General features: G+C 42.6%; 1 protein-coding gene across 2 annotated transcripts in view; it reads right to left on the reverse strand.

The window, feature by feature from the left end:
- LOC109427043 (Y+L amino acid transporter 2) overlaps positions 1 to 15443 on the reverse strand; it is a 53152-nt gene that overhangs the window by 2318 nt on the left and 35391 nt on the right. The window contains exons 1-3 of one of the 2 annotated variants that reach the window (XM_019702592.4): positions 14387 to 14579; positions 13493 to 14236; positions 20 to 238 (exon numbers count right to left, since the gene is read on the reverse strand). In XM_019702592.4, the coding sequence (XP_019558137.2) occupies positions 20 to 238; positions 13493 to 13811 (538 nt within the window). In that variant the 5' untranslated portion in view covers positions 13812 to 14236; positions 14387 to 14579. Of the gene's footprint in view, positions 1 to 19; positions 239 to 13492; positions 14237 to 14386; positions 14580 to 15443 lie in introns of those variants that run through there. The other variant, XM_019702593.4, reaches the window with a different exon arrangement.

The following is a 15443-nucleotide window of genomic DNA, read 5'->3' on the forward strand; positions in this document are numbered from 1 at the left end:
ATAAATAATTGCAACCTACAGGTGATGAGAGCAGCAAGCAATCGGACCGACTCGTACGGTGGCTCGCACGTTGGCCACAGAGGCTGCAGCAGGTACTGGGCAAACGTAATGGCAGTGATGGCGTTGCCGGCCGGGACCAGGATCAACAGCGCTACCCACAGATACAGGAACGCTGGCAGTGGGCCGAACGCCTCGCCGATGTACGCATAATCACCGCCTGATTTGGGTATCATGGTACCTAAGAGGAAGCGAGGAAAGGAAAAAGAAAAAAAATGCATTTTTTTTGTATCTGTTATGAGTGCATGCATGCAATTATGTAGATTATTCAAGAAACCGGTCGGATGCTGCGCTACATTTGGGAAGTGTAATGGTCTTGCATTCGATGGTTGCATTTTAAATCATGATGTCATTTTTAGGTTGCAAGGAATGTACGTTGATGGGATGATGGCGCTTTCTGAAGTGCACTATTCAGAAAGCGCGTCCATCCTACCAACGAGCAGTTGATTTATATTATGTTTGAGAGTTATAAATCTGTAGAAATGGTAGATTTTGACCTAAAAAAACGGTACAATGTCACCAAGTGAGTAAGGCTGGTGTAGCGTTAGCTCATGAGAGTGGAACACCAGCACCAGCTCGACCTTCGAGAAAGGAAGTAGTCATCAGTTAAACATAGGTGCTATCCATAAGCTATGTAGTTTCGTTTTTGTTCAGCTCCGACTCAGGCTTTAGGAAAAAAAAAGGTCCAAGGACAGAAGGTCGAAGGACAGAAAGTCGAAAGGACAAACGGTCGAAAGACAAAACGTCGAATGCCAAAACGTTGAATGACGAAAGATCGGAAGGACTCAATATCAAAGAGAGTAAGAATTGGTTTTCTTTATGACCATAACAAAGTGGCGGTGGATGGCACAAATTTCCCAAATGGAGGAGAACGTGCCTCTGGAGCCGACCTACTGAAGTGGCGGTGGTCAGAGCACGTTTATAGGGGAGCGCAAAGGTGGATGCATGGGCGTTTCTGGGGTCCCAGGGAGTTTCATGAGGATACCAGGAGATCACAGATGCGTCCTACAGTGTTTCAGGGAATACCAGGAAGTTTCAGGGATGCTTCATGGGGTCTTAGAGGCACTTAAAGGGCTCTCAGAGGGCTCCATTGGAGTTCCAGTTAGTCACAGGGTTGTTTTAAGGAGTGCAAAGAGGTTTCAGGATATACCAAGAGAACTCAGGAATGTTTCAGGGGGTATCAGGGGCGTTTATGGGGGCTTCAGTGGGTCCCAGCAGAGAACAGACATCCAAGTCCAGTTCCGAAACTGTGTAAGGAATTTAACCGCCATTTGAAATCGGTAACACAAGTGGCAATACCGTGGCGCAGCAATCGGTTAATTTCTCATACTAATTTAATTCATCACTTAAAATGTTTCAATTCACCACTGACTGTGGCAATATAGTGTTTGGCGGCGTTAGTGTTTTCATCGTGTATTGGTTTGCAACCTTACTCAAGTGAAGATTCATATCCTTACACAACTATCTGAATGAAATTTGTTCTAGCCTGCATGTCTGTTCTCTGTGGTTCCAGGGCGCCTCAGGGGCGCCTAAAGGAATCTCAGGGGGTTTCATAGGATACTAGGTGCGGTCTCAGAGGTGCTTCAGGGGGTCTCAGGGGCGTTCCAGGAAGTCTCAGGGGCCCCTTAAAGGAGTCTCAGAGCTGCAGTGTTTTGGAGCTATAGTGATGAATGAGCCACTCAGCAGTTTTTCTTCCCTTCTGTTGGTTATGTTTCATCTACCAGGCGCTACTTTATTACCAATCGAGTTGCATGCTTGACGAAGGAATACAAAGAAGATACTCCGATATACGAAAGCTGCGGGGCTGCGGCGAGAAGCGGGCATCACTAAGTGTAACACTTTCTGATGCTCTCTCATCGTTATCTTGGTATATGTGAATATGTGAATATACGTTATTTTTATCATTATTTATCGCATTTTTGCTCTAAAAACGTAATGTACCATTTAATGTAATCGTATCAATGCTGTTGCACGTTGCGTTACCAAAAAAAAATCAAGAGCTATAGCGGGAAAGAAAAAGAGTAGCACTTTGAGAAGCGTTCCACTTAGTAACTCGCGATTAAATTCTAAACACTAGGTCCCAGTTAAGAGCTGAGCATATACCACTCAGTAACTCGCAATAAATTCCAAACACTGAAGAGACGAACCAGCCAAGGGCTGAATGTCTCTATAATAAATATAAATCAATCGATCAAATCAAACACTGGGTCCCAGTGAAATTCCATTGAAGATCGTTTCAACTCTCTTTCGGGAACCCAAGGAATTCCAGGTTGAACCTGGAGTTCTCAGGGACGTTTCAGGGGATGCCAATAGAATAGAAAAAAGAGAGTCTTAGGGGCGTTTCAGGGGGTTCTAAGGGGTTTCAAGTTTGTACCAGGAGGTAGCAGGGGGAATTTCAGGAAATAACATAGGCGTTTCATGGAGTTCATGGAGTTTTCGGGTGGTCCTTATGGTGCCTGCTGGCTTTAGGAGTTTCGGTGTGATTCCAAGAGGCCTCTGGAGTGCTTCATGGAGTCTCAGGGGGTTCCAGGGGAGTTCCAGATGGCCTAAGGGACATTTTAAGAGGTCTCAGAGGCGTTTCAGGGGAGATCTCAGTAGGTTTCAATGGGTTATTGGGGGTCTTAGGAACGCTTTAGACTAGAGGATCTCATATGCATTCCGTCTCAGGAGGGGTTCAGTGGGTCTCAGGGGTGTTTCTGGATGCCCTAGGCGGGTTCAGGGGAGTTCCTGAGGATCTCAAGGGGATTCAGAGGGCCCACAAAGAGTTTCAGAGGGTTTCAAGGGCATTTCAGTAGGTAGAGGGACCCCCGGGGATTTCAGGGGGTTCCAGAGGGTCTCAGTGGCGCTTCATGTGATCTCAGAGGCGCTTCATGTGATCTCTGGGTCGTTCCAGGGGGTCTCAGGGGCGCTAGGTCGAATGCCATTATGGTTTTTCCTTTCCGTAAACAAACAAGCGACCCTCAACTACTTGGAGAGCGCTTTGCATCAGGTCGAAAAGGGTGCTGATACTGCTGATGCATATACCAACCAACAATGTCAGATAGTCGTCAGCAAAATCATAAATAGTAAAACCGCTATTATTGAGTTGCCTCAAAAGCGTATCTGCTGCGAGATTCCACAAAAGCTGCGACAAGACTCCCCCTTGGGTGCATCCACAAGCACTCAATTTCCTAATCGCTGCTAGACGCAATACCGAGAAGAGATGTCGGTTTTTGACCATTTGGTGAGAATTCAACAGGACATAAATGGAGATATACCATGACCCTGTGTGGCTTACAATATGTCAAAGGCACCCTCGATATCTAAGAAAATATCCAAGCAGGATTGCTTTTGAGCGAATGCCTTCTCGATATCATAAACAACCTTGTGTTTAAGAGTCATAGTGACCTTACCAGATTGTTAGGCATGTTGGTTCACATGAAGAGGCATGTTTGCAAGATGAACATCACGGATGTGATGATCCACAATGCATACATACATACATGTATTTGTTCTACATCATACGCGCCAACTTGTGACGTAGTTGGGGGGGCAAGGCCTCTCAAAATCAACGAAATTCGTAAAATTTCGACGCAGTTCATCTAGTTTAGGCATATTTACGTGAAAACTAGTGTATTGAGCTAAAAAAAGTTGAATTTTGTCCAATTTTGGAGAGCTTCACCCCCCCAACTACGTCACAAGTTGGCGCCTATGTTCTACATCAATAAGACAAGACATATTCAACAATAGTACGCCACAATACTCGGTTTGTGGCTGCCGCTCTCCATCCTCGGTCGCGGCCAATGCTCGCCAAGTCACGCTCCACCTGGTCCGCCCATCGTGCTCTCTGCGCTCCACGCCTTCTTGTGCCAACCGGATCAGTTGCAAACACCAGCTTTGCAGGGTTGTTGTCCGGCATTCTTGCAATATGCCCTGCCCACCGTATCCTTCCGGCTTTGGCCACCTTCTGGATGCTGGGTTCGCCGTAAAGTGCAGCAAGCTCGTGGTTCATCCTTTTCCGCCACATACCGTTCTCCTGCACACCGCCGAAGATCGTTCTTAGCACGCGTCGCTCGAAAACTCCGAGTGCTTGTAGTCCTCCTCGAGCATGGTTCATGTCTCGTGCCCGTAGAGGATCACCGGTCTTATTAGCGTTTTGTACATGGTGTATTTGGTGCGTGGGTGAATCTTTTTCGACCGCAGTATCTTCTGGAGACCGTAGTAGGCCCGACTTCCGCTGATGATGCGCTCCCGAATTTCACGGCTCACGTTGTTGTCAGCCGTCAGTAAGGATCTGAGGTAGACGAATTCCTCCACTACCTCGAAAGTATCCCCGTCTGTCGTAACATTACTACCCACACGGATCCGGTCGTGTTCGGTTCCGCTTACCAGCATGTACTTAGTTTTTGAGGCATTCACCACCAGTCCGACCTTTGCTGCTTTGCGTTTCAGGCGGGTATACAGCTTTGTCACCGTTCCAAATATTCTAGCGATAATGTCCATGTCGTCCGCAAAGCACACAAATTGGCCGGATTTTGTGAAAATCGTTCCCCGGCTGTTGAGCCCGGCTCGTCGCATCACACCCTGCAGAGCGATGTTGAAGAGTAGGCATGAGAGTCCGTCACCTTGTCGCAGCCCCCGGTGAGATTCTAATGAACTGGATAGTTCACCCGAAACCCTTACGCAGTTTTGCACACCGTCTATCGTTGCTTTAATCAGTCTAGTCAGCTTCCCAGGACAGCCGTTTTCGTCCATGATTCTCCATAGCTCTGCGCGGTCGATACTGTCGTATGCCGCCTTGAAGTCGATGAACAGGTGATGCGTTAAGACCTGGTATTCACGGCATTTCTGGAGGATTTGCCGTACGGTAAAGATCTGGTCCGTTGTCGACCGGCCGTCGATGAAACCGGCTTGATAACTTTTCACGAACTCATTCGTTTTAGGTGACAGACGACGGAAGATGATCTGGGATAGCACTTTGTAGGCAGCATTCAAAATCGCCCTGAGGTTCTCACATTCCAAATGGTCACCTTTCTTGTGAATGGGGCAAATTACCCCTTCCTTCCACTCCTCCGGTAGCTATTCGGTTTCCCAGATCCTGACTTGCAGACAGGTGGCCAACTTTTCTGGGCCCATTTTGATGAGTTCAGCTGCGATACCATCCTTACCAGCTGCTTTGTTGGTTTTGAGCTGGTGAATGGCATCCTGAACTTCCCTCAGCGTGGGAGTTGGTTCATTTCCGTCCTCCACTGCACTGGCGTCGTCGTTTCTTCCGTTGCCGTGGGCTCCCGTGCCTACGTTCTGCACGTCGTTCAGGTGATGGTCGAAGAGCTGCTTCCACCTTTCGATCACCTCACGTTCGTCCGTCAAGAGGCCTCCGTCTTTAGCCCTGCATATTTCGGCTCGCGGCACGAAGCCGTTGAGGGATGCGTTGAGCTTCTGATAGAACTTCCGTGTTTCTCGGGAACGGCACAGCAGTTCCATTTCTTCACATTCCGCTTCTTTCAGGTGGCGCTTTTTCTCCCGAAAGAGGCGGGTCTGCTTCTGTTTATAACGTTCCACGTTCTGGCGAGTCCCTTGCTGCAGCATTACCGCCCTCGTTGCGTTCTTCTCCTCCAAAACCTCTCCAAAACCTCTGCACTCCTCGTCGAACCATTCGTTCCGTCGATTCCGTCCCACGTACCCGATGGTGCTCTCGTCTGCGTCGTTGATGGCTGCTTTCACTGTACTCCAGCAGTCCTCTAGAGGGGCCTCATCGAGCTCGCCCTCGTCTGGCAACGCGGCTTCGAGATCCACAATGCGTTCTAAGTATTTTAGAATAAAAAGGTCAAACTCTTTGCTTCTTCATACGACGCACGACCCACTTTTGAAATACACTTTCTAGTAATATCTCAGCAAGATTTAGGAATATACCCTGTAGCAAAACTGCAAACAAGTTGTTTTTTTTTAAATTTGTTTGAAATAATCAAATCCTTTCTGAAGCAAAATAGGTTAAATCTCATCTGCTCTGGAGATTTGAAACGAGCAAAGCTATTTAGTGCCCATTCAATCGATTCTATAGTTACAATACTCCGTACCGAAGCCAGAAAATCATAGCTTCAAGAAAAGACATCAGGTTCATTCGAAGAAGTAATATCCATATATCCGGGGAAGTGTGTATGCTGAATAAGCATTCCAGAACTTCCTCATCAGAGAAAGTGAAATCGCCATTTGGCAAACGAAGTTTGTTCACTCAGGAGTCCTTAGATTTCCCAAGGTTCTTGTTTAACCGACTAACTTTACTCAAACTGGACACATTTTTACAAAGGTAATTGTGGAAATGACCGACTAATTGGCAAACTTATCCCTCTATGATTGGCTTTTCGGTCCGAAGAGCTTCCCTGTAGGCCTTGCGAGCCGATCTGAAAGCATCTGAACCAGCCAAACGTCGTCTGTTCCAACTATTTCTACATTGTTTCCTAAGCTTCGCCAAATCATAGTTCCACCAAGGTATTTCTAGACCTTCTAGACCTGCAGTAAAGATATGCCAGTTGGTTGACCGTTGATTCCTGAAACGCAATGTTTGCGAAGTAACACATTCAAGTGTTCAAAAAAGAGCATTAGCATCATTACATGCATCTGTAGGAGATGGTTCATCATGCGATAAGTAAACCAAATGAAAGAAGTATTGCCTGCTGAGGTTTCCAACAGCTTCAACAATAGTGACAGCACATACATCTCTAATGGTTAATTCAAAGACCAATTTTAGCAACAAATGCGATGTTGACAAGCACACATGCTCGAGGCATGGCACGCGGGTTTGCCATTTCAATTTTACTGAACGTAACAAACACAAGATTCACAAGGTTTCCTAGATAGAAATTGTCCTTACGAAAGTGAGGTTCTTGGACTAAGTGGACATTCGGGGAGGAGGGTGGGGTTAGCGAAATGTCCATTATTGTCGATTGGGAAAAGTATCTCTCTCAGAACTAACAATATCAAGAGTTTGATTTACGAATTTCTGAACGAACATAATCAGAAAAATATACTATTTGTAAGTAAACGTAATTGGATTCAACTATCAACACGTAGATTTTGGTTTGCGTATATAGTTTAAAAAAAAAAACAAATATATATAAGATAAGCAAATTATTTGGTTTGTTTACTTTGCCAGACGAATCAAAAATATTTATTTATGATAGGCACTCAATGACATGTTTATAACAGAACTTATGATTATACCCTAGAGAAGGGTGTTTCAAACAAACATGAACATAAACATTCTCAGAGTCAAAACATCAACAAAAAAATAAAATTCAGGTGCATGTGATAAAAAAATGCGCAGCATTCATTATCAGTTATGCAAGAGCGTCTAGAGTTTTTTGTTGATGAGTGATAATAACAAAATAGTATTTGTAATGGAGACGAATGGAACTGTCATTAGGGCTTCGCCGAACGATAAGTTGTGGTTGAACTGAAGTATGTATGCAAAGATCCTCAATTCCAAACTCTGAATATCGGTAACGCTTCTAGAGCAAATAATTTGTCATGAAGAGCATGGTCATTACCAACCAAGCTTCTCCATTAGCTGTTTGAATTCCTTTGGAGTATGGGATGCATACGAATAGTAAACACTCATTAGATAACAAGCAAGAAAAGCAGAAAAATGAAGGAATCTGTATGACTTCAATGGAAACGCTTCTGTTATCGTGATTTTGCACTTTTTTCCACGTAGTCCTTTGACCATAATAAAACTTTTCGTAGAATAAAGAAAGCTTTCTAATGTAAACATATGTATTCTGACGAAAAAGTATATGATTTCGATCATGATTCTTTCAGTAACGGTTATTCTACGTAGGGTTTTGTTTTGTTTTCATGGGTGCTCACTTCTTACAAAAAGTACAAAAAATAAAAAACAAAACAAACAATGATTTTACCCTTTGATTTTCGTAGGATGAAAATGGGAACCACATGCTTAACCCGCAAACACCCGGGACGATCTACTTTTGGCAGAAATGCAATATCTTCTTTGTTTTAAAACATTTTACCCCGGATTTTTTTTATAGTCAAGGGGAATAGTTGTGCTAAGAAATGCATGGTACCTCCCCCGTTTGCACCCTCCCCCCTTTTGCGGGGAGGCGAAAATACGTGGCTTTTTTTGTATTTTTCATAAATTCTACATGTTTTTGCTGAAATATCATCGTTTTGCTAATCATCAATAGTTTTCACTGATCCTAGATATGCAATGTATTACTACCCATCATAGTCTATTGAAGTTTTGATCCCAGAGCTATTCTAAGGCCTCCAAAGTACTCCGAAGTTTGTGACACAAATCTAACATTCTCAACCAAATTTTATACACGATGAATGATTACAGAACATTGTCTACGGTACTCAAAAAGCCTCAAAGCACCCCTAGAAAATTCATGGTACGTGAATTGGGTGATCTAGGTCATCCAAACTACTCTGGAATTCATTTTCTTAAGATCTAAAACATCTACCATCGTTTGTGTTCACTTTGTCCAAGAAATTTAGTCATGTTGATGTCCATTACACCTCTCAATGCTATGAGCAACTTGATATTGTGGTAGTTGGGCATTCCGTGAAATACAAATGGCCTCCAACACATTTTGAAGTTTGGCTTACGATATCGACATACTGTCTCATGCTTTAGTTGTGAAAAATTTTCGTGGAATCTAGTCTATAGTGCTGATGGAACCTCAGTGCACATCTATAATGCTTTTGGTACATTCATGGGATATTCCAGGTTTTCCAAACTATTCTGGAATTAGGAACTTCAAGGTCTACAGGCCCATATAGCCGAGGCGGTAAACGCACGGGTATTCAGCATGACCATGCTGAGGGTGACGGGTTCGATTCCCGGTCGGTCCAGGATCTTTTCGTAAAGGAAATTTCCTTGACTTCCTTGGGCATAGAGTATCTTCGTGCCTGCCACACGATATACACATGCAAAATGGTCATTGGCAGAGGAAGCTCTCAGTTAAAAACTGTGGAAGTGCTCATAGAACACTAAGCTGAGAAGCAGGCTTTGTCCCAGTGAGGACGTTACGCCAAGAAGAGAGAGGAAGGTCTACAGGCTCTACTCTTGCTTTTCTTCATTTGGGTGTCCACTGGCATACAAATGGACCCAATGTATTTTGAAGTATGGGTCGCAATATCTGTAAATCTTAGGATATTTTTATTGTAGTGAATGCTCGCGGAATATAATCTACGCTATTCTTAGAACCTCAGGGGGCCATTCTGATAACTTAGGAACATTCACTAGGTGATCAAGGTCATCCAAACTGTTCTGGAATTCAGACCTTCAAGCTTTACACTCTTGTATCTCTTTACTTTATTCTTCCACGATTACCTTTGTTGTATCTCGTAATGTTTTGAGTATTTCTTTATGTTGCTTGTGCATCCACTGACATACAAATGATCTTTATGGTATTTGGAAGTGTCGGAAATTACCTAAGTATTCCTCTAGGCGTTCCTCGGAAATTCCTCCAGGAGTCCCTCAGAAATTCATCGTAATGTTCTCCGAGAACATCTACGAGTTCCTAGGGAATACCCCAGGACTTCCCGTTAAATTCTTTAAGAGTTTCCCAGCAGTTTCTCTAAAGTTTATTCAGGAGATATGCTGGAATTCCTTCAGGAGTTCCTCAGGAATTACTTCAAGAACTTTTCGGAAAATCCTGCAGGAGTTCCTCGGGAATCCCTCCAGAAATTCCCCGAGGATTCCACGGGAGTCCTCCAAAGATTTCTCCAGGCATTCCCTTAAAACTCATCAAGGAAATTTTCTCAAGAGTTCATCCAGAAATTTCTCCTGGGATTCCTCCAGCGATTTCATTAGAAATTCTTCCAGGGATTCCTTAAGGTTTTCCTTCAGGAATATCCCCAGGGATTCCTTCGCGAAATACTCTATGGACTCATCAAGGAATTCAGTCAGGTATTCCTCCAGGAATCCCTCCAGAGCTCCTTCAGGAATTCATCAAAGATCTCCTCCAACAACTAATCCAGGGATTTCTTGAGGATTCACGGGATTCTTCCAGAAGTTCTTCCAGGGATTCCTCCAGAGTTTCCTCCATGAATTCTTCCAGGGAATACTCCAGAAATGCCTCCAGAGAATTTCTCCGGGTAATCTTCCCGGGTAATTTCTCCAGAAATTCCTCCAGGAATTTTTTCATGAAAAACTGCTAATTTATGTATGAATTCATCGAGGAAATCCTTCAGAAATTCCTCCACGGTGTCCTCCAGAAATTCTTCCAAGAGTTCCTCCAGGAATACCTCCAGGAATTCCGCCAGCAATTCCAACAGGGGTTCTTCCCGGAATTCCTCAGGGATTCCTCCAGGAATTCTTCCTGGATATACTCCAGGATATATTCCAGAAATTCCTTCGGCAAATATTCCAGGAGTTCTTTCAAGAATTACTCCACGAATGACTACGAATTCTTTCTGGAATTACTACAGGAAATCGTCTAGGAATTGTTCCGGGAAACACCCTAGGAATTCCTTCAAGAAATACTCTAGAAATTCCTCCAGGAATAACTACATGAATTTCAACAGGAATTGCTGTAGGAATTACTACAGGAATTTCTCCAGAAATTCCTTCAATTCCAGTTCATACAGGAAATACCTCAAGTGAATTCGGAATCACTAGTATGAATTACTCCATGAATTCTTACAGGAAATAATTCATGAAATCCTCCAGAAATTCCTCCAGAAAATTAAAATTGAAAATAAATTCTAAATTTCATCGCAGTTCAACGAAATCCTTAAGGAATTCCTCTTAGAATTTCCATGGGAAATTCTTTTAAAAAATCCTTCACAAATTACTACATGAATTGGAGAAAGTACTCCAGGAATTCCTCCAGGGTATTCTCCAGAAATTTCTTCAAGAAATTCTTGAAGAAATTCTTGGAAGTATTTTTGTAAGAATTCTTGGAGGAATTCCTGGAGAAATTCCTAGAGAGATTCTTGGAGGATTACCTGAAGGTATTCTTGGAGGAATTCCCGGGGATATTCCAGTATGCATTTCTAGAGGAGTTTCTGAAAGTATTTATTGAAAAACCCCTTAGGTTTTCCTGGAGAAATTTATAAAGTAACTCCTGGCCAAATTCCAGGACGGATTATTGGAGGAATTTTGACATAAATATTGGAGCAGGTCTTGGAGAAATTCTCATTAGAGTTCATGTTGGACTGAAGAATCTAAGAGGTATTCATAAAGGAATTTCTGGAGGATTTTTTGAATCAATTTTTAAAGGCATTTCTTGACAAATCCCTGGAGGAATTCCTGAAGGGATTATTGGCAGATATCTTAGAGGGTTCTCTGGTAAAATTCTTGGGGAAGGTACAGTAGGATTTTTTGGAATTCCTGGAGGGATTCTTGGAAGAATTCTAGACAGATGTCTTGGAGTAATTTCTGGATGAATTCTGAAGAAATTTCCGGAGTAATTTCTGGGAGAATTGTTGGAGGAAACTCTGGAGGAACCAGTGGAGAAATTTCTGGAAGAATCGCTTGAATCCTGAAGAAATCCCTGGGTTGGCTGCTGGAGGAAATCTTGGAAGATCCTCTGAGAGAGCTCTGGAGGAATTCCTGGAGGAATACCTGAATGAATTCCTGGATGAATCCATGGAGGAATCCATGCAGGAATTTCTGGGGGTATTCCTGAAGGAATCCTTGGAAGAACTTCTAGAGAAACCGCTGGAGGAATCCCTGGAGAAATTCTTAGGAAAATTCTTGGAGGAATCCCTGGAAAATTTCCTGGAGGAATTCCAGGAGAAATTTCTGGAGGAACTCTTGGGAAAACTTCCTTGATGAGTTTTTAGGGAATGCATGAAGAAATCCCGTGGAATCCTCGGGGAATTTCTGAAGGAATTCCCGAGGAAGTCCTACAGGATTTTTCGAGAAGTTTTTAAAGTAATTCCTAAGGAACTCCTGAAAGAATTCCAGCATAGCTCCTGAATAAATTTTCGAGAAACTGCTGGGAAACTCCTGAAAAAGTTCCTTGAGACATTCCCTAGGAACTCGTAGAGATATTCTCGGAGAATATCACGATGAATTTCTGAGGGACTCCTGGAGGAATTTTCAAGGAACGCCTAGAGGAATTCTTGGGTAATTATCGACACTTCCAAATACCATAAAGAACATTTGTATGTCAGTGGATGAACAAGTAACACAAATACTCAACAAATTATGAGATACAACAGAGGTAATCGTGGAAGAAGTACATCGATAAAATAAAGATTTACAAGAGTAGAGCTTGTAGAGCTTGAAAGTCTTAATTTCAGAATAGTTTGGATCTAGGTCATTCACCAAGTGAATGTTCCTAAGTTATCAGAATTGCACTCCGAGGTTCTAAGAGTAGCGTAGATTATATTCCGCGAGCATTCACTACAATAAAAATATCCTAAGATTTACAGATATTGCGACCCATACTTCAAAATACATTGGGTCCATTTGTATGCCAGTGGACACCCAAATAGCACAAATACAGATACTCGTAATATAATGAGGTGCAACAGACACAATCGTGAAAGGATTATGCCGATAGAGTGAAGAAAAACAAGAGTAGAGCCTGTAGACCTTGAAGTTCCTAATTCCAGAATAGTTTGGAAAGCCTGGAATATCCCATGAATGTACCAAAAGCATTATAGATGTGCACTGAGGTTCCATCAGCACTATAGACTAGATTCCACGAAAATTTTTCACAACTAAAGCATGAGACAGTATATAGATATCGTAAGCCAAACTTCAAAATGTATTGGAGACTATTTGTATTTCACGGAATGTCCAACTACCACAATATCAAGTTGCTCATAGCATTGTGAGGTGTAATGGACAAAATGTTTTAAAACAAAGAAGATATTGCATTTCTGCCAAAAGTAGATCGTCCCGGGTGTTTGCGGGTTAAAGGGAACCAACACCCTTTTCTTGGATACGGATCTATCAAATGAGTGCATTTTTTGTTGGCGTCTCATATATAAATTTTTATACATATATTGATGCTTGAAAATTAAAATTTCACTCCGTGTAGCTAAAATGTAATCATTAATTGGGTCAATATGATCCTGAAAAATCAACATGAGAATTCAATTTCGCCTCATCCAATTAAACATGTAATCATCATCAACCGATAGCGAAGGAATGTTGTTGTTTATACTTCCCAATTGCCGCTCTCGGATGTACATGTCATTTTTCTACGGTTCATTCGCCTAGTGATAACATCTGCCAAGATGTTTTGAAACATTCTGCTACCCCACGAATTGCCGGACCCTGACACAAACTCAATTAGCCCTTATCAGAGTAAACGGAGACCGGTCGGTACGGTTGACGCGTACTTGAAAACTATCTTGGTCGTAATACAGATTTAGCAATTTACTGAACACACTCCCCATTATCTGCTTTGCTTGTTTGAGTTTGCTCGTGTGTCTTGTGCTGTCAACCGGATTTGTATCAAAACTGGAAACTCACCTAATTCTGCATAGCAGAGCGCTCCCACCATGCTGAGAACTCCCGATAGAATCCATACGATGATCGCCTGTCCGATGGAACCCGAATAGAGCAGCACTCCTTTAGGGGATACAAAAATACCTGCTCCTACGATCACACCCACGATGATGGCAACGCCATCCATTAACCCCAGCTCCTTTTTCAACTTGATTCCACCGTCATCACTATCATTTTGCTCGGCTCGTAACCGAGAGCTGGCACCACTCGATAGCCGACTTCGAGGTGCTTCCCCAAAACCTTCCACCGGGGCCAAAGCATCTCCAGCTGCAATTTTTGCCATTTTTTCGACTATTTGCTAAGGAATTGACCGAATTTCACTAATAACTAAACGCACGTAATGTTATTTTCAATTGAAACCACTTTTTTGTTGAACTTTCTTCTTAAGAACACGTAAACATTTCTAGCACTACAATATCACAATTACTAATTCGGTGCATACCGAGATACTGGTTATCACTGATCACTCGTGCCACAATCGCCGATCATCACGAACAATTGAAAGCGATATTTTGGCCTATCGATTGGATCGGAGAACAGTTACAATAGCAGCCACCACTAACCACGAAGCACTTGTACTGCTGCGACATGCCGATATGAGATGCCAACCAACCAACCGAATTGGCAATCGCTGTGGAAAGGGGCAGCAGAAGATCAAAAACCGTTGGAGCTGCTGCGTGTCGATCGTTCAAAATTGACCGAAGAAGTCTGCAAAGAAAAAAATAAGAAATTGCGGATGTAGACTTGGTGAAAAACATGCGTACTGAAACGGGCATCGCTGCGAAAGGGTGTGCGAGTGGACCGGAGATCGCCAGGTAGTGTAGCGAATCGATAATAATATGCGAAAATATGGCATACCATTTTTGGGTTCGGATTCTTTTCGGGTTTGAGCAATTATGGTTGTGTTGTATTTTCTGCACTCAACCGTCGAAAGCTATGATTTTGGACGAGGAATAGAACGCAGATGTTCGTGTACAGCGGGGTATGGAGTAGAACGAGTGAAAGCCGTCTTCACTGATGTTTTACCGACGAGGTTCAGAGTGGCACTGATCTGAATTCCGTCGACGACCAGATGACCGAGCGAAAATTGTTGTGGGCCGTGTCATAATTGTATCGTACGCGGGAGAAGTATTGGATTGATTTATTTCACAGTGACAAAATTTGAAAGGATTTTTGAATCCCTGAAAGCAACTAAACTAATTTCTAATAGTTTTTCCATAAGGGGGGCTACTTAGTCCAAGTAACATTTTTTAGTCAAACTGGCTAGAAAAGGCTCTTAGACCTAAACAAAAGGTATTCGGTTTGATAACGGTTGTCAAAACCTCTACAAGACTAATTGGACATCAAAATGTTGCTTGGGAAAGAATTCAGAATCAAAAAATAAATAAAAAAAACTTCTAAAGAAGCTTTTACCTGATGTCGTAGATAGAACAGTAACGTAATACCGACCAAAGGTTATTCAGGTAGAATACTCAGAGCCATTTGCATCATCTGGGAGGAAGCTGATGCAGTGTTCCTAATCTATTTTTGAAGTAAATTTTTGTGTATGAATGGGAATTTATTGACAGAAGATATTAGAACATGCGAATCATTTAGGAAACATCAAAATAAATTTCAGGTAAAATGTTTCCATTTTTGAATATGTTTCTTTGGGAAATTTTATTTCTAAGCAATATCTAGTTGTTTAACTTTTAACCTTGTGTTGGCACGCTGATAAGAGTTGGAATTATCTCAAAGCATTATCTCAGTACTCAAAATTTGTTATTTGAATATTCTGACAATGTTAAGCAAATCCTCAAAAACAAAATGTGTATCAAAGCTATGTTTTTCCCCTCCTGTAACTAAATGGGCGGATAATCTGCTCAACAGACACCTGGACAGGGAGGTCCAGGTAGAGTGGGATTAGGGACCACCT

This window comes from Aedes albopictus, chromosome 3 (genome assembly GCF_035046485.1).
Source record: "Aedes albopictus strain Foshan chromosome 3, AalbF5, whole genome shotgun sequence".
NCBI lineage: Eukaryota > Metazoa > Arthropoda > Insecta > Diptera > Culicidae > Aedes > Aedes albopictus.